This window comes from Eretmochelys imbricata, chromosome 10 (genome assembly GCF_965152235.1).
Source record: "Eretmochelys imbricata isolate rEreImb1 chromosome 10, rEreImb1.hap1, whole genome shotgun sequence".
Lineage (NCBI taxonomy): Eukaryota > Metazoa > Chordata > Testudines > Cheloniidae > Eretmochelys > Eretmochelys imbricata.
The window spans coordinates 38,552,974-38,571,835 of NC_135581.1; the positions used below are offsets into that span (position 1 = coordinate 38,552,974).

Sequence of the window (18,862 nt, forward strand, 5' to 3'; positions counted from 1 at the left end):
AGTGGACGAGAAGCTGGATATGAGTCAACAGTGTGCCCTTGTTGCCAAGAAGGCTAATGGCATTTTGGGCTGTATAAGTAGGGGCATTGCCAGCAGATTGAAGGACGTGATCGTTCTCCTCTATTCGACATTGGTGAGGCCTCATCTGGAGTACTGTGTCTTGGGCCCCACACTACAAGAAGGATGTGGAAAAATTGGAAACCATCTAGCGGAGGGCAACAAAAATGATTAGGGGTCTGGAACACATGACTTATGAGGAGAGGCTGAGGGAACTGGGATTGTTTAGTCTACAGAAGAGAAGAATGAGGGGGGATTTGATAGCTGCTTTCAGCTACCTGAAAGGGGGTTCTAGAGAGGATGGATCCAGACTGTTCTCAGTGGTAGCAGATGACAGAACAAGGAGTCATGGTCTCAAGTTGCAGTGGTGGACGTTTAGGTTGGATATTAGGAAATCTTTTTCACTAGGAGGGTGGTGAAGCACTGGAATGCATTACCTAGGGAGGTGGTGGAATCTCCTCCCTTTGAGGGTTTTAATGTCAGGCTTGATAAAGCCCTGGCTGGGATGATTTATTTGGGGATTGGTCCTGCTTTGAGCAGGGGGTTGGACTCAATGACCTCCTGAGATCCCTTCCAACCCTGATATTCTATGATTCTATGATCTGTCCAAAAAACAAACAAAATAATTTTTAAGTGTATAAATGTAATTTTTTTTCACAACTGGTAAAGCTTTCACTTGCTTTTACTGTAACAATGTCGCCATCTTTCCGTGACTCAGGGTTTATCGTTTGCTTCTCGACATCACTATCCTCTGACAGTCCCTTGGTTGCCATGTCCTCGTATACAGACTCTTCTTCCATTCCTACCTATAAAAAACAAAAATATTTAACCATAAATATTTATAAAACATCTGTAATTTTTCATCAATTTGTTATAGAAAGGGCCTTACCTCCGCCTATGAGTATGCTTCCTCCAAAGCCATTAACAAATTTTTTCTCACACTATCCTTTTCCTCTTTTACATCTGGCAGTGAGTCCGTAAAGGCTTCCTGTTTCTTCAGTTCAATTTCAGGATGAAATGCGGGGTTCGGCAACGGGTCTGCCTCTTTAGCAAAATAAGTGTAAATGGGTCTTCTCTACTGATCATGAGCTGTGGCACCCACAGGCAATTCTGGCTTCTTGGCATCTGTAGGCGTCTTGTAAAAGGACATGGCTCTTGTGTCTAGGCTACCAATTTTAAAAGCGCTGTTCACAAAAATGACATGGTTTTATACACAAGGTCAAATGCTCATTGGCTAGAGTTTTTCAAATAATCCACCCCACGATAGTCCGTTTCTGAAGGGCTTTAAAGGTTTTAAAATCTTGGTATGAAAGGATTGGTTCAAAAAGTGCATTCTGTGATGTACCTGTAAAACAGCTATGGATTGATCCACTGAAAGGCAGGGCTAGCTCCCAAGGTTCGATGCACAGAACAGTTATCATTTCACTACCAACAGTCACTGGGGTAGGATGTTTTGCTCTGCATCTGTTCAGTAACACAGCCTCTCTTATTGCTTTTTTTTTTATTCACTAAAAATCTTTTTTCTTTGCCCTGTGCTTATTTTTTCCTCTCTTTCTATTATTTAAAAATGATCTCTCCTTACTAAACCTAACCAAACAATCTTTCTTCTCTTTAATAATCTTTCTTTCCTTTTTCCCTCTAAACCTAACAAAAGCTTTCTTTTTTTAATCTTTAAGTTCTCTCACTCTATTCTTTCAAACTTTTGCTCTAAACAATGAACCAAATGTATCAAAGCACAAGAATGCAACGTTCCCCCTATTCAAACATAAAAATTTTTTTTCAAAATGGCTGATGTCACCAAACCTTGACACCAATGGAAACGGGAACAGAGGGCAGGACATAAGCCCTAAAGAAGGGTGTGGAAACCTGTCAAAAATACATGGTGATGAATACTATTGAGGTATATACTACTTGTGTGTCAAGACCAGTTTTCCTGGACTACTTACTACTAAAGTCTCTTTAGTTTGGGACATGGCCCCACTAGTCCAGTTGCCCTGCAGTTGGGGCTTATCTGCAGGCTCCCCTTGGCAGGGGAAGATTTACTTGCTTCCAGTGGCCGTGCTGGCTGGCAGGTCACCAATCTCTTCGGGCAGACAAACAGAGAGCTCCTGCCTCCTCATTAGTCAGCTCCCAGGTGAGCCCAGCTCTCTTCTTTTCTCCCTCTCCAGGCCTGGCATTGGCTGCAGATATAGCAGGGCAGGGCTAGCTGCACCCAAAGGTTTTCTTTAACACCTGCCATGCCAGGTGGCAGTTTCTCTGCTCCCTGACACATTCCCTCCCATGACTCCATTTGGGGTCACCCCCCATCCCCAACTGCCCTCCACCATCCCATGAAAAGAAGTCCGCATTCAGATGAGCTCTCCTAGCCCAGAGCTGGATGCAGAAGAAGGGCTGAAGGCAAAAGTACCATCTTATGATTCAGGGGGTTGTGTTTTTCATGGCATGTAGCCAATGGAGAGGGGCAAGGTCAATGACTAGGGTGAAGTGCATGCCCAGGACTTAATAATGGAATGAATCCATAGCCCATTTTACCGCTAAGGCTTCTTTCTCGATTAGGAGGTAGGCCTTCTGCTTCAGGTACAGCTTCTGGCTAATGTATAGTATGAGGTGTTCGTTACCTCCTACTACTTGCCATAGAACGGCTCCTAGGCCTACATCTGAGGTGTTCGTCTGGAACAAGAACTCCTTGGTGAAGTCAGGGCTGTACAAGATGAATTCCTGACTGAGCTGGGCTTTCAGAGTTTGAAAAGCCTCCTCACAGGCTCTGGTTCACTGAATCCTTTTGGGACTCTCATTTGTGAGGAGATCAGAAAGAGGAGCCATAATGAAGGAGAACCCTGGAATAAAGCGGCGGTAGTACCCAGCCAGTCCTAGAAATCAGAATACTTGTTTCTTTGAGGGGGGCGGCACAGCTGGAGGACCTGAACCTTGCTAATCAAGGGTCGGACTGTGCCCTTTCCCAATATGTACCTGAGGTAGGTGGTCTCATCCTTACCCAGGTGACATTAAGTGGGGTTTGCTGTCAGGCTGGCCTCTTCGAGGGACTGTAGCATCACGGTCACGTTTCAAGTGGTTCTGTCAGTCGTGACTATAAATCATCATGTTGTCTAGGGATGCAGCTGAATACCAGCTATGGGGGTGGAGAACTTGGTCCATTAGTTGCTGTAATGTGGCCGGGGGGCCCATGCAAACTGAAGGGCATGGTCTTGAATTGGAAGAGACCAAAGAGGGTAGAGAGAGGTGTCTTTTCCCTGGAGTTGGGTGTGAGGGGGTTCTGCCAATATCCTTTTGTTAAGTCCAGAGTGCTGATGTACTCTGCCTTTCCTAGCAGGTCAAGCAGCTCATCAACGCTTGGCATCGGGTACGCACTGAACTTTGATACTGCGTTGACCTTGTGGAAGTCAATGCAAAAGTGGGTGGTTCCATCAGGTTTAGGGATCAATAATACATGGCTTTTCCAGTCACTGAAAGACTCCTTGATCATCCCCAATGCTAGCATTGAGTGGAGTTCCTGTTTCATGGTCTCTCTTAGTTTCTGGGGAAGGGACTGAGGGTTTTCCCTGACCTTAACTCCTGGTTCCGTCTGAATATGATGGGTTATCAGGTGAATCTGCCCTGGTTGGGTCGAGAAAACAGAAGAGAAGGCAGTGATCAGTTGCTGCACCTGATTTCTCTGCTCTGGAGTAAGATTGTTCCCAACCTTGTTGTAATTGGTAATTTAGATAAAATATCTTGCATATTTGTTAGAATGTGGCGCATTGAAAAGTGTAAAGTAGGTAAAAACGAACTAATTTATATCATTTAAACTTATTTACACAGAATATATTTCTCTTCTTTAGAAGGGCCACTCTGTTCTGTAACTTAATGCATAATTCCAGACCTGGAATGACTGTTTGCCTTGATAAAACTTCCTTCTGATGTCCAGAATATTGATGTGAAGAACTGGATTTGAATTTCAGCGGGGATAAAATGTGAAGACCAAAATATGAGACTGGAGCTTCAGTAAGGCTACCTTATTCTTTAACATAAGATAACAGGATCCCAGCATATAATACTGTTACCAGATTTGGCCATTACTTTGGGGTATGCTCATTTATCAGAGTTACTCTTCTGGGTGAGGGAGGTCTGTAGTTCTATCAATGTACGGCTTGTGTTATTGTGTTATCATACGGAGCTGTACTTCTCCCTGCTGCAAGTTCCCTCCCAATGGACGTTAATCAGCACTCCCAAGCTGACCCCTTATATGACCCTGGACTCAGTAGGCTGGGTCAAGCAGCATTTCCGAGTTGTCACCCTCGTAGGTCATGGGCCCCGCACCGGAACAGAGCACGCCTGAGCAGGCTGGGTCAAGCAGCACTTCCAAGCTGCCATCCTCATATGTCCCAGGTTCAGCATGTCCCTCTCCCTACTTTCACGTTACAATTGTTCTGGTAGTAACCCACTTGATGAGCAAACACCACAGGATTTTTGGGCGCTGCAGGGGTCTTTAGCTTAGGCATGAGGAGTGTTGCTGCAGAGCGAATGAGGAAGCCAAAGAACACCCACGAGGGGGAGAGAGAGAGAGAGAGAGAAAGAGAGAGAGAGAGAGAAGCAACCAGCTTAACCAAGATATTTATTGCCAGATAATAACCATAGGGGAGCCAAACAAACGAAACAGTTATAATATTAAATCTAACTTAAATTTGATTATAAAAGTCAGGTTTAGAAAACTGTAACTGATCACACAAGTTGGGCTCAGAAGGCTATACTGAGAGAGAGAGAGAGAGAGAGAGCTGGGTTCTCACCACTCCGTGAAGCTTGAATCAATTGGGGGTCCCGGGCAGTGGTGGTAGCTGAGGGTCTGGAGTGCTGGAGACAGGCAGAGCCCCCAGCACGATCAGTCAGGAGAAGATGAAGTCCCAATGCAACTGATGCAGATTTTGGATTCAGGCATCAGAACACTTACTTGAGCATGGGTAGCGGTTTTTATAGGGAAACAACAATGGTTCACGGGAGAACACTAGATTTATTTATGGGTAAACTGATGGCTCAAGGGAGTATACTAAAGTTGTTTTGTTCAGGCTAGACAATAAGATCTGATCATTCCTGGCTATGGACGGTGCTCCTTGGAGGGAGTTCACAATGCAATTAGGGAGCTTCACTATTTTGGATACCAATAAAGGATTTATTACTAGAATTGGTCTGATAACTACTGAGCTGCGTGTATGCAGGTGTGGGTTCATTAACATCTGGAGCAGAGATCCCCCATCATGCAGCGCTTCCCTGCTGTTCTGGTCCCAGAGTTCCATGCAGTTCTTGCCTTGGAATCTCTGTTCTCCATGCCTCCCTGTCCCATCTTCAATGCAAATGATACTAGGGGAGTTTCCTTAATCCTGTCACCCTTGTCTCAGGGGTTTAGGTGTGTCTCCAACTGCCTTTTCATTGCTTTTTGTAAGTCTTTCTTCTGATTGGTTTTGGTTCAAGCAGAGGCTGGGGGGCAGGGAAGGTCTTTCGTGAGTCAGACAGGCTGGGTACTGTGCCCTGGTTCGCCACGAACACAGAGCTTATGTAGTTTACCATGATAACAGGATCCCAGCATATAATACAGCTTTGCTGTTCAGGTCAAGATGCTGCATTGGGTCCATCTCAATCAAATGGTTAGGGTGCCTTCATGGTGGGGATCTCTCATTTTGTAGCCCTTAGTCGCACCTTTGCAGCAAACATGCAGGTTACTACTCCAGCTTGTGCATTTTGTGTGCAGTCCTTGAGTTTAGATAACTCTTCAATGTACCCCTGAGGCAAGAAACCCACCAAGCCTTGAATATCTAGTTTCAGGTAGACTTCAGTGTATCCTGTGGGTTGTATTACAAGACTGGACTCTGCTGGCACCTAGATATTTGAGGGGGCATGGGCGGTTGTGCAAATGACATAAATGCAAAGATAATGTCTGTCTAGTAGAGATGAAACTCATCCAGTCTGCCGAGATTGGGGACAGAGACCCTGGTTTTGCTATATGCTATACAGTACCTAGTATACTAAATAGTGAGTCCTTAAATCGAGAACCATGTAAGTATTTAATTTACTGCAATAACCTTCCCCTGCCCCCCTTGAAGCTTTCTAATTAACAAACAGACTATCTGGGTCCCTTTTGGTTAACTCCTTAAACAGATGGGGCCCGTTTCATTAGTAAAAACTACCCCAGGATCATTGTTGTTACCAGGACTACTGCAGGTCTTCTTGCATAAAAGGGTGGAGTAGGGGGTTTTGGAGGGAGAGTGAGGATGGAGCGGAGTTTACTTTTAACCCTTCAGTGTATGATTATGTTGCCTTCCTTATGGGTAGCCTCGGCCGGAGAGGCCCGGTCCCCTCCCCCGTGTGGGGAGCTGGCGATGACACAGCACGTAGGAGGCGGCGCTGGGAGTGCCCATTGGCGCAGGGAGAGGAGGATGGGCACAGCCCGGCGGCAGCCTTAGCCTCAACGTCCAAGGGGAAGCGGAGGCAGGCTCGGCGGCAGCGGCAGGTGCCTCGGCGGCGGTGCTCTCCCTGGAGCCCGGCAGGCCGACGGGCAGCAGGATGCTGGAGATCCAGCTGGACGATGGCGGCGTGGGGGGGTACCCGGGGGACGATTACTGCTCGGGCTCGGTGATGTCGGAGCGGGTGTCGGGCCTAGCCAACAGCATCTACCGCGAGTTCGAGCGGCTCATCCGCTGCTACGACGAGGAGGTGGTGAAGGAGCTGATGCCGCTGGTGGTGACTGTGCTGGAGAACCTGGACTCGGTGCTCACCGACAACCAGGAGCATGAGGTGGAGCTGGAGCTGCTGCGGGAGGACAACGAGCAGCTGCTCACGCAGTACGAGCGCGAGAAGGCGCTGCGCAAGCAGGCAGAGGAGGTGAGCCTGGGCCGCTGCTTGACCAGCGCCTGCGGGCCGGGCCGGGCCGCGCCGCGCCGGCCATCCATTAGGAGCGGGGGCGGGCTCTGCGCCAGCCGCTGCGGGATGCCTCCAGGGATCGGGCTGGGAGAGGCCTGCGCCACCCTAGCCAGGGAGCCCGCACCGCTGGATCCCCCCTCCTTTATCCTCGGCACCCGGTCATCTCTGGGGGCCAGCCTGGCCCCCTCCGAGACAGCAACCAGGGTCTCTCTCGTCCCCGGCGCGGCTACGACCTCCTTCCCCAAGGACCCCCGGGTACCCTGAATTCTTTACCCCACAGCTGGGGGCTGACTCAGGCAGTTTGCTCCTCCCACCCTAGGACTCCCTTTCCGGCTCCAGTGCAGCTGGGATGGGAGAAGAGGGGATGGGTGCCAGCTACTTTCCGAGGAGCACAGTGCCATGGCAGAAAAGCATCTAGCTTGTTCGGGTACCAGTAGCAAAGTGTCATTGCTGCATCTAGCGTGGGAACTCTCGTTTGTAAACGTTAGAAGAGGAGCCAAGAGCTCAAGTTGCTTGTTGTAGGGGCAGTGCTGTGTCTGCCAAATGTAAATGAGTGCGGTGATGGAAGTGGAGCTCCATGGATTTTAGCTGTAGCTCAGGAAAGCTTATGCTCAAATAAATTTGTTAGTCTCTCTAAGGTGCCACAAGTACTTCCTGCCTGAGCCACTCAAAGGGATTGACAGCTGTGAGGTTTGGTTTAGGGTGAGGTAACTTGATCATTTGGTTATATTGTCAGTCTTTTAACTGTAGGCTTGTTGTTGAGTCATATCGGGTGAGTCCTACATTGTAGGGGGCAGAAATGTTCTGTGGATTGGCCATAGGCAAGGCAGGAGTAAATCTTTTCTCTTATATCGGCAGGCCCTGGTTCCTATCTCTCTTAAGTAAAATGTAGACGGTCAAAGTGTTTTCATTCCAATCTCTAATAGTGATTCCACCCCCCCCCCATACACACACACACATCACATTAGCATGCAATATGGACAAACTTGGGGGTGAAGGCGGGACAGGGAAAAGCAATGGTGATTGTAAAGAAGTTTGACATGCAGTGGGAAGACCTAATAATTCTGGAATATCTTTCGACAAGAACACCTTGTTCTACAGCTAGGGTGCTATCAATGTGTGGCATACATCATGTATTTTTAAGTGTTGTCTCTTAGCTGTGATTAGATATACTCCTGATTGCATTGTTCCAGAGCCATAAATGTTCTTGACAGCTGTGACCTTACATTCCCTGCAAACATATCCTGGAGACTTTTACCTTAATTTTTAAAGTGAGATAAGATCAATCAGACAATCGTCTTTTCCTTTGTCCCTGAATCTAGGATTGTATTGTGTGAGTAGGCAGGATCCATTGAAGATCAGTATGAAAGTAAACGAAGTCGAGAGGTCAGCATTTGGTGAAGCTTCGCTATTAAAATAATTGTTGCCAACTTAAAAGCAAGAAAGAAGAGAATAAACTAACAAACAAAGTAACTGGGGTTCCGTGAATTTGAAGAATGTAGTTTTAAAAAATAACAAAATAAACCACTTGGAACCTATGCTGCTAATATTTGTTTCTGATGAGAACAAAGAAATTTAAAAAATCAGTTTACTTTTTATACTTCACTCAATTTGGTTCAACAATGGTAGTCCGTGTCACTTCATTAGGCTAGTGGCTACACAGTGATGTAATGTTTGGAAATGCTTTTAAATCTAAACAATAAGCTGTTCATTTGGAATAAAAACAACTTTCTCAAGATATTGGTCTCTAATTCTGAGAATTTATTTTTTACCAGACCTACATTTTGGGCCTTAATAACATGGCTTCTGCAACCCAAAATGTAAGGTTTGCTGGCTGCCAGTTGCACTCTTATCTTAAAAAGAAAAGGAGTACTTGTGGCACCTTAGAGACTAACAAATTTATTTGAAAATAAGCTGCTACTCTGAAACTCTTATCTTAGTCATGTCTAGAGCAGTGCAATTAAGTTGATGGGGAACAGCCTGGAAGTAGCTCATGAGAGACACAATCACCTGGCTGAAAGAGGAGCAAAATTCCTTGATCACTAAGACCCAACAGGATCCTGGGAGGGAAAGAATAGCTCAGTTCCACATCTCCCTCTTGCTGCCTGTGCTCCTGCCACTACTAATTCCAAGAGCGGCTCCTCCGCTTTTACAGCTCATCCAAGCACTTTGTGGAGCCTTTTCAAAACAGCAGTCTCTGAACTGTAGGGAATGAAATCCATCCAGTTGCATCAGCCCTTCCCTCCCCCCCACCCCCCCAACAGTCAAATTATTGTTCCTTAATTAACCCAGGATCATGTTGATTTATTTTTTACCATTTTGGACCAACTTCTGTTGGTGAGAGAGACAAGCTTTCACGCCACACAGATTTGGTCCAATAAAAGTTATTACCTCATCCACCTTGTGTCTCTAATATCCTGAGACCAACATGGCTACAGCACTGCATACAAAGATATACTAGATCATTCATGTTATTTCACTTTTAATCTTTTTAAACTATGTCCCCCCCTTAATTTTACAGTTTGGTGTGAACTTTAAGTATCTCATGCTCAAGGAAAATGTGTGCATTAGTATCAAAATTATATCATTATGGAGTTACTTCATCCTAGGGTGACCAGACAGCAAATGTGAAAAATTGTGACGGGGTAGGGGGTAATAGGAGCCTATATAAGAAAAAGACCCCAAAATTGGGACTTTCCCTATAAAATTGGGACATCTGGTCACCCTACTTCATCCTGCTTTCAGAGATTTAGAGTGTTGGCCAGCTTCGTTGGGTGTAAGTCTTCTCCCTAGAAAAGTGATTGGAGCTGAGGGCTTGGAAAACAAGAATGTTTCCTAATATGTTTAAAGAAGAGAGGGTATCATAACTCCATCTTTTCCTTGCACCACTGGTTAAAGCCTCTTGAACTCCATAGAACAGAACTCAGACTGGCACATATCAATGGTAGGTCTAACTTTCCAGTGAAAAGCTTTTATGCTCTGCTCTCTTGACTGAAGTTCAAGGTCTATAAGCAGCATCCACTGGAAAATTGCCACCAAAAAAATCCATTTTGATTTTAAATGAGCAATCTCAGCAATTGTGACTCCTTATTTCTGAACAGAAAAGTTCGCTTCTTGCCTAATCAAACTTTCAAGCTGCTACATTTGAAAGGTTTTGTTTGCATTAGCTAAATAAGGATTAGTTTAATCCTTTGCTTTTAACTTTAGGAGTCAGGCTTGAAATACCTGCTGAAAATTCAGCCATTTGTATTTTGCATTACATGCCCTTTAATTCACTACCAGAAACATGTGTTCGCCAAGCCATCGGAGTCTCAAAGTTTTCTTCTACTTTCAAAGCCCCTGTCCGATCTGACACTGGAGCTGGTGAGGACCGCTCCAGAGTGGGCCTGTGATGTGACATTTTCCCTTCTATTAGCCCTAGAACCTGTTAACAAGTTGATTTTAAAATATAGCCTGCTGGAAGCTACTATCTTTGAGACCTCCTCTTGACTTCTTGTGTGTGTTTCTGTGCTCTGATCCCCTCAGCCTTTTTAAGGGTCTAGAATGGCGATTGACTGGGCCTTTGCAGGGATTGCCACTAATATGTGGAACTCACTGCCCTTAAGCATCTGGCCACCATTCCTTCCTAGTTCCCACAGCCAATAAAAATATTACTTTTCAGGCATGTGTTTTTGTAATTTTAGGGAGCCACCATTTAGGATTTCCCCGATCCTCCTCTTTCTTTTTAAAAAAAACAAAAACTTTTTGACAATTGACTATTTTGTTCTTGTGTGATGATTTATGATATCTCAGTTGTTTGTTTCTAAATGTTTGTGGGGAAAAATATAAATGTATCATTAAATCCTGTTGGAGACTGGCCAGTGGTTACTTTAGGTCAGCTTTTCAAAGATATTTAGGTGCCTTAAGATACAAATAGGCTCCTACTGCAATTTTCAGAAGGGCCTAAGCAAGTTGGCAGCTTTTGAAAGTCCCACTATGCTCCTATCAACATTTGTAGGTGGCCAAATACCTTTTGAAATATGGCTCTACCTGCCCTGTTGAGGGACACTTTTATACACTGTCTCCCCTATCCCCACACTCTAATTTTCTTGTAAGGTATCTAGGAGACAGTAAAAAAGTTTGTCTATTAGATTGTAGCTATGGTGTATACTCAAAGATCTGTTTCTCTCCCTTGTGACTTTTTTTCTTAATTGTCTTGGTTTTTTCTGTCTCAGTGATGTGAATCTCACAGTCTAGGAAAGAACTTACTCTTGCCCCATCCTGCAATCTGACCTCAGAAATAGTTGCTTGATGTAAATTTCTGCAGATTGGTGGTGATCTCATACCACAAAAGACGAAAAACATTCTGGCAGACTCTATATAAAAAGAGACTCGGCCCATCATACTATACTAATAACTAAGTGCCATTCCCTTTATATTCTTCAGACCCCTATTCACCCGCTCCTGTTGGTTGCAGGCATTGACATGAGTGAAGATGAATAGGAGAGATGGGTGCATTGAATTTCACCCACAGAATGAGCAGCACAATCTCTGTGTTTATGTTGTCTTTTGAGTTCTTTTGTTAAACATTATTGTTTTTAATCTTTTTAGTCTTGAAACAGGATGGCTACTGATCCTGGAGATTTGTTGGAAAACACTGAGAAATTTCTCTGAGACTAGATTTTTTTTTTCCCTGCTGAATGTATAAATGTTAAATTTTTGAATTACGACACTTTCCATCTGACTTGTTATAGACTTCAAACGTAAGCAGATTTTGTGACCTGCCCTTTCAACTAATCAGAAATAAAAAGGAGTATGACTGAGTGGCTATGATGGGATGGTCTAAAAAATTCCAAGTGTTGGTCAGGTATTTAACATAGTATCTTCCTATCTGTCCCTCTAGTCAGAACTGTATTTGGGTTTAGAGCTCACTAGGTTTTCACAAGTTATGATTAAAATTCAATACTGGATGTAATCAAAAAGGTTTCCTGGAAGTCCTGCAATTTCAAATTCAGACCTCAATAAATATTCAGTGGAGGTAAAATGTTTCATTTTCCCCTTTCATCTGACTTATGTTGTGGGCAAGTAAGAGGAGTAACTATTTCCTTTAGCAATAACAAACATAGAGTCAATAGTGTGACTGATACCAACATCAGGGGACTGGAACACATGACTTATGAGGAGAGGCTGAGGGAACTGGGATTGTTTAGTCTGCAGAAGAGAAGAATGAGGGGGGATTTGATAGCTGCTTTCAGCTACCTGAAAGGGGGTTCCAAATAGGATGGATCTAGACTGTTCTCAGTGGTAGCAGATGACAGAACAAGGAGTAATGGTCTCAAGTTGCAGTGGGGGAGGTTTAGGTTGGATATTGGGAAAAACTTTTTCACTAGGAGGTGGTGAAGCACTGGAATGCATTACCTAGGGAGATGGTTGAATCTTCTTCTTTTGAGGTTTTTAAGGTCAGGCTTGACAAAGCCCTGGCTGGGATGATTTAGTTGGGGATTAGTCTTTGAGCAGGGGGTTGGACTAGATGACCTCCTGAGGTCCCTTCCAACCCTGATATTCTATGATCAGATTGTGTATTGCGTTAATGTCAGTTACTTTTTGCTTTTTTCTTCTTTATCCATGGTAAAAACAAAGCAATCAAATTAATTCCTCTTCTCCCTCAAAAGATGCAGTGATATTACTCAGCTGAAAGTAAATAAAGTAAGGTATGCCCTCCTGCCCTGTGAGGACAGGTGTGGGGGCTGGTTACTGGCTTAAGGAGTGTCTGAAGAAGCAGCTTTAAATTGCTTCCTTTCCTTCTTTCTCTTCTGTCAGCTTGAGGTAAATGGAGAGATCGTCTAAAGCAGCTTGGGAGCAACATATTACCCTCTCCAACTCTCCATTATGTGTTTCAAATACCTGACTTGATTTTATTTATATCCTTGTTTGTGCACTGTTTGATCAGAGAGGACAAAATTAGCAGAACTTGGATGAGGTTTATGTGTGGGACAGAAATAGGGACTTAAATTGAGTTTGGCAACAGTGTAATGTCTTGTTAAACACAGAACACCCTGGTTTGCTCTCTGGGCCTTGGTCTACTACTGCCTAGGCTGGGCAGTGATAATCTCTCAGAGGCAGAATATTCCACCCTGGTTAGGTGGGGGGCAGAGGGGAGATGTATACCTCCTATCAATCAGGAACAACTCTTCTGATATACTGAGTAGACTTAGTGAGTGCCAAAGAGTTTTATAATGGACACAACACACCTGCTCAAACGTACAGACAAATACAACTAAAGCTCATACACCCATCAGGCTATTTTTCCTACAGTCTGGGAACAGAGTACAAATGTCTATTTTTAAGTGTGTGGAAGGTTCACAGATTATGGTAATGAAGGACCATCTACATGAATCCTAAATACAAATATTTTTAAAGTCAATCTTTTTATTAGTATTTATGATTGTTACCATTACTTAAAAAAATCTGAACTTAAAAATTCAAATAATATGAGGAATTACTTTTATGTAAAAATCAGTTCAATGTTCCCAGGCATTAATAAACGAAAGCCATAGTCAGGTACCCCTCAACACACACAACTAAATATGACACACTGTAAACCCCAAATATGCTCCACTGACATCTTCTCTTGATGAAATACAACAATCTGTTCACTACTGAGTGAATTTTCCGAGGTTATCTTTGGAGCATTCCAGATGTAGGAAACAGGGACATATCATTTTTCTGGTTTGGAGAGAGGGACTAGATAATAAGGAAAGGCCAAGAAGGTAGCAGGCTTTCTAATTCTTTAATCTTTGTCCCATGGTACTTTTGGAAATGAATTTGGCCAAATAAAATTTAAAAAATTATCATAAAAAATGTCTGACAGAGCATCAACTCGGATGTTGCTGTGGTGAAATTCTTCATTATTTGTATGAACCAGATTATCCTCTTTGTAGAGCCAACCTATGTACCTAGTATGGGAATTCCTTAGTGGCATTCCTCACCTATTCTAGTTTTTAAAATCGGTTCTAAAACAGTTTAATCAAACATTTGAGAAATCCTCTCTGCAAATCCATGGGGAAACATCACCATGAAAACTAGTAACTTTAAGCTGAGATTTTCAAAAGAGCCAAAGGGAGGTAGACACCCAGTTCCCACTGACGTTCAATGAGCTTTGGCACCAACTCCCTTTGTTTATGATAATAAATACACCAGGGTAATGATAGTTTGCTTTGGGGGGACTGTTTGTGGATTGCTTCTAGCACACTGTAGACCTTAACAATATAATAATAATAAACAGGCTCCTTTGAAAATCCCAGGCCAAGGGGATTGTGTCAGAGATGACAGGTCCATAGTGTTCCTACTGTAAAGAGCTCTGGCACTGGAATTTCAGAATACTTTAATCTGCAAAAGAAAAACTGCAGCCCTGGAAAAAAATCTAAACTTTTCTTTCTGTTGAACTAACAAGCAAGTCCTCTGTGTTCTGGCATTGTGATTTGTCAAGCATCCAAACATGTGCAGGCTGCCCTGCAAAAACTAGTAAAGAAATAGTCCTTGCCCCAAAGATCTAACAATATGGTCAATGTGTCCCACAAAATGAAGGTCATAAACAGACCCAAAGAGTGAGTGTGAGTGTGTGTTGGGGCAGAGGGGATGTGCAGAGGAAGGACAAAGTGAAGATCACAGATTACTCAGGAGTCATATTGCATCTTGGTGGTTCTGTTTCCTCCTCCTCCTCCTCCACTCCAAGACGTAGGCCATGTCTACACTACGGGTACTATAGCAGCAGCATCGCTATTGTAGCAATGCCAGCATAACCCCATACTATAGACACAGTCTAGTGTTATGAAAGGGATTTTTCTGTCATTGTAGGAACACCACCTCCCTGAGTGTTGGGGGTCAGATGGTAGCTAGGTCCATTGATCTAGCTGCATCTACAGCAGGGGTTAGGTCAGTATAGCTACAGTGCTCAGGAGTATGGATTTTTCACACCCTGAATACCTTAGATATATTGACAGAAGTTTTACACGTTGACCTGGCCTCAAGATGTAGTTGAGTAGGAGAAGCTAGTTTTTAGGAGGGAGCTGAAAGAGATGGCTATGGAATGGTTTTGCAAAGGAATAGGGGTTTTTGTTTTAGAACTGTCTACTGTTGTGAAAAGTAGGTTTGGTCATTGCAGATACTCTGCTTTCGGAAATTGACTGGCTTTGGTTTTAGAATATGAAAGCTAAAATGGGTCAGGGGGAAGTGTTTTTGAACTGTGTGTGTATGTGTCTGAGAAATCTCTAAGTGGATAAGTGATATCAGGTAGAAAAAAGCATTCAGGACATTGGAGTTTGATGGAAGGGCATGGGGGGCATTGTCTCCCAAAACTGCAAGCCTCAGGCAGGCAGCCTGAGTATGCAACGTAATGAGTTCTGCAGAGAAGACAGGACACATGCTGCTACCAGCTTGTGCTTCTGAGACAGGGAGTCAGAATTTTTTTTATAAACAGAGTGATTAACAGGTGATTAAGATAAGAAAGGGCTGATGAAGTGAGCTGTAGCTCACAAAAGCTTATGCTCAAATAAACTTGTTAGTCTCTAAGGTGCCACAGGTACTCCTTTTCTTTTTCCTAAAGTTAAATGATCTGTTCCAAGCTTGGTGAACTGCAAAAAGTAAAAAGAAAAGGAGTACTTGTGGCACCTTAGAGACTAACCAATTTATTTGAGCATGAGCTTTCGTGAGCTACAGCTCACTTCATCGGATGCATACCGTGGAAACTGCAGCAGATATTATATACACACAGAGATCATGAAACAATACCTCCTCCCACCCCACTGTACTGCTGGTAATAGCTTATCTAAAGTGATCATCAAGTTGGGCCATTTCCAGCACAAATCCATGTTTTCTCACCCTCCACCCCCCTACACACAAACTCACTCTCCTGCTGGTAATAGCCCATCCAAAGTGACAACTCTCTTCACAATGTGCATGATAATCAAGGTGGGCCATTTCCTGCACAAATCCAGGTTCTCTCACCCCCTCACCCCCCAATGTGATATATGCCATCATGTGCCAGCAATGCCCCTCTGCCATTTACATTTGTCAAACTGGACAGTCTCTACGTAAAAGAATAAATGGACACAAATCAGATGTCAAGAATTATAACATTCATAAACCAGTCGGAGAACACTTCAATCTCTCTGGTCACGCAATCACAGACATGAAGGTTGCTATCTTAAAACAAAAAAACTTCAAATCCAGACTCCAGCGAGAAACTGCTGAATTGGAATTCATTTGCAAATTGGACACTATTAATTCAGGCTTAAATAGAGACTGGGAGGGCTAAGTCATTATGCAAGGTAGCCTATTTCCTCTTGTTTTTTCCTACCCCTCCCCCCCAGACGTTCTGGTTAAACTTGGATTTAAACTTGGAGAGTGGTCAGTTTGGATGAGCTATTGCCAGCAGGAGAGTGAGTTTGTGTGTGTGTGTGTGTGTTCCCGGGGGGGGGGGGGTGAAGGGGGGGTGAGAGAGCCTGGATTTGTGCTGGACATGGCCCACCTTGATTACCATGCACATTGTAGGGAGAGTGGTCACTTTGGATGAGCTTTTACCAGCAGGAGAGTGAGTTTGTGTGTGTGTTTTTTGGAGGGGGGTGAAGGGGTGAGAGAACCTGGATTTGTGCAGGAAATGGCCCACCTTGATTATCATGCACATTGTGAAGAGAGTTGTCACTTTGGATGGGCTATTACCAGCAGGAGAGTGAGTTTGTGTGTAGGGGGGTGGAGGGTGAGAAAACCTGGATTTGTGCTGGAAATGGCCCAACTTGATGATCACTTTAGATAAGCTATTACCAGCAGGACAGTGGGGTGGGAGGAGGTATTGTTTCATGATCTCTGTGTGTATATAATATCTGCTGCAGTTTCCACGGTATGCATCCGATGAAGTGAGCTGTAGCTCACGAAAGCTCATGCTCAAATAAATTGGTTAGTCTCTAAGGTGCCACAAGTACTCCTTTTCTTTTTGCGAATACAGACTAACACGGCTGTTACTCTGAAACCTGCAAAAAGTAAGTAGCCTAAATGACAGAAAGTAATTGTTACTACCTCTTGAATACAACAATTGAAACAATTGTAGAAAAATCTACAAAGTTACTAATACGTTTCATTGAGACGATAACTGATTTTTTTAGACAAAAGAAGTACAATAGATCTAATTTACCTGGATATCAGTAAGGCATTTGATACAGTTCCACAAAAGAAATTATTAGTTAAATTGGTGAAAATGGGGATTAATATGGGAACTGAAAGGTGGATAGGGAACTGGGTAAAGGGGAGACTACAATAGGTAATACTGAAAGGTGAACTGTGAGGCTAGAGCAGTGGTTCTCTGCCCTGGCCCACGTGCAGCCCAATTAGCACCCAGCTCAGCTGTGTGCTAAAGGCTGCCCGCATGCCAGGTTCCTGGCTGCCTGGTGAGGAGGGGTCTAGGCTGCTGGGCTGCCCCATGTGGTGTGAGTCTGGGGTTGGGACTGTCCCCATGGGGTTGCGGGTCTGGAGCTCTGGGCTGGCCCCGAAGGGTAGGGGGTCAGGGGCAGCTGCCTGGCCCCATGAGCTCTGGGGCCGGAGCAGCCGTGCGGTGGTGGTCCGGGTTTGGGGCATCTGGCCAGCCCCGCGTGGCAGGGGTCCAGAGTCCGAGGCTCCTGGCTGGCCCCGTGGGGTTTAGGGCTCCTGGCCTGCCCCGCAAGCTCCAGCTGCGTGGGGGGGATCCCGGGTGGGCTGGGGTCCGGGGCAGCCACGCAGTGGAGGGCGTGATTGGGGTCCAGGGTTGGGGCACTGCTGGACAGCCCCACGGGGTCTGGGGTCCCAGCCCCTGTGGTCCAGGTAACACATTGTGAACTGCATATGCATCCCACAAGGTATAATAAGTTGAGAGCTACTGAACTAGAGGGAGGTTATTAGTGGAGTTCCTCCGGGATCAATCTTGGGACTAGTCTTATTTAGCATTTTTGTTACTGACCTTGGCACAAAAAGTGGGAGTGTGGTAATAAAATTTGCAGATGACACAAAGTTGGGAGGTATTGCCAATACAGAGGAGGACTGGAATATTGTACAAGAAGATCTGGAGGACCTTGTAAATTGGAGTAATAGAAATGGGATGATATTTAATAGTGCAAAGTGCAAGGTCATGCACTTAGGGACTAACAAGAAGAATTTTTGCTATAATCTGGGGACATAATAGTTGGAAGTGACATAGGAGGAGAAAGAGCAGGGTATATTTGTTGGTTAGAGGATGACTATGAGCCATCAATGTGATGTGTCTGTGAAAAAAGGCTAATGTGGTCCTGGGGTGCATCAGGCGACGTATTTCCAGTAGAGATAGGGAAGTGTTAGTAAACCTCTACCCCGATATAATGCGGTCCGATATAACACGAATTCGGATATAATGCGGTAAAGCAGCGCTCCGGGGAGCAGCCCCTCTCATTATGTCTGAATTAGTGTTAAATGCGTGTTTAAAATCACAAATTCGTGTTACCACAAGCGCTTCCTCTACGCCCCCCCCTTACTTGCTGCAGCCCCCCCGCCCCAGCTCACCTCCACTCTGCCTCCTCCCACAAGCACTCTGCTTCTCCCCTCTCCCTCCCTCCCAGGCTTGCCACGCCAAAGAGCTGATTTGTGGCAAACCTTGGAGGGGGGAGAAGTGGAGTGGTGGCGGCACACTCAGGGGAAGAGGCGGAGCGGAGGTGAGCTGGGGTGGGGGGGGGTGCAGGGAGGGCTGCAGCAAGTAACTGGGGGGGTGGGGGGAGAGGGCGCAGAGGAACTGCTCCCTGCTCCAGCTCACCTTCGCTCTGCCTCCTCCCCTGAGCGCGCTGCCACCGCTCTGCTTCTCCCCCCGCCTCCCTTCTGTCCAGGCTTCCTGTGCCAAACAGCTGATTGGCACGGCAAGCCT

At 44.9% G+C, this 18,862-nt stretch overlaps 1 protein-coding gene across 2 annotated transcripts in view; it reads left to right on the plus strand.

The window, feature by feature from the left end:
* Positions 1-6,609: 6,609 nt before the first annotated feature.
* Positions 6,610-18,862, plus strand: part of MAPK8IP3 (mitogen-activated protein kinase 8 interacting protein 3) — a 153,922-nt gene continuing 141,669 nt past the window's right edge. For both annotated transcript variants that reach the window (XM_077827872.1, XM_077827873.1), the window contains exon 1: positions 6,610-6,927. In XM_077827872.1, coding sequence (XP_077683998.1) covers positions 6,610-6,927 — 318 coding nt within the window. The remainder of the gene's footprint in view (positions 6,928-18,862) is intronic.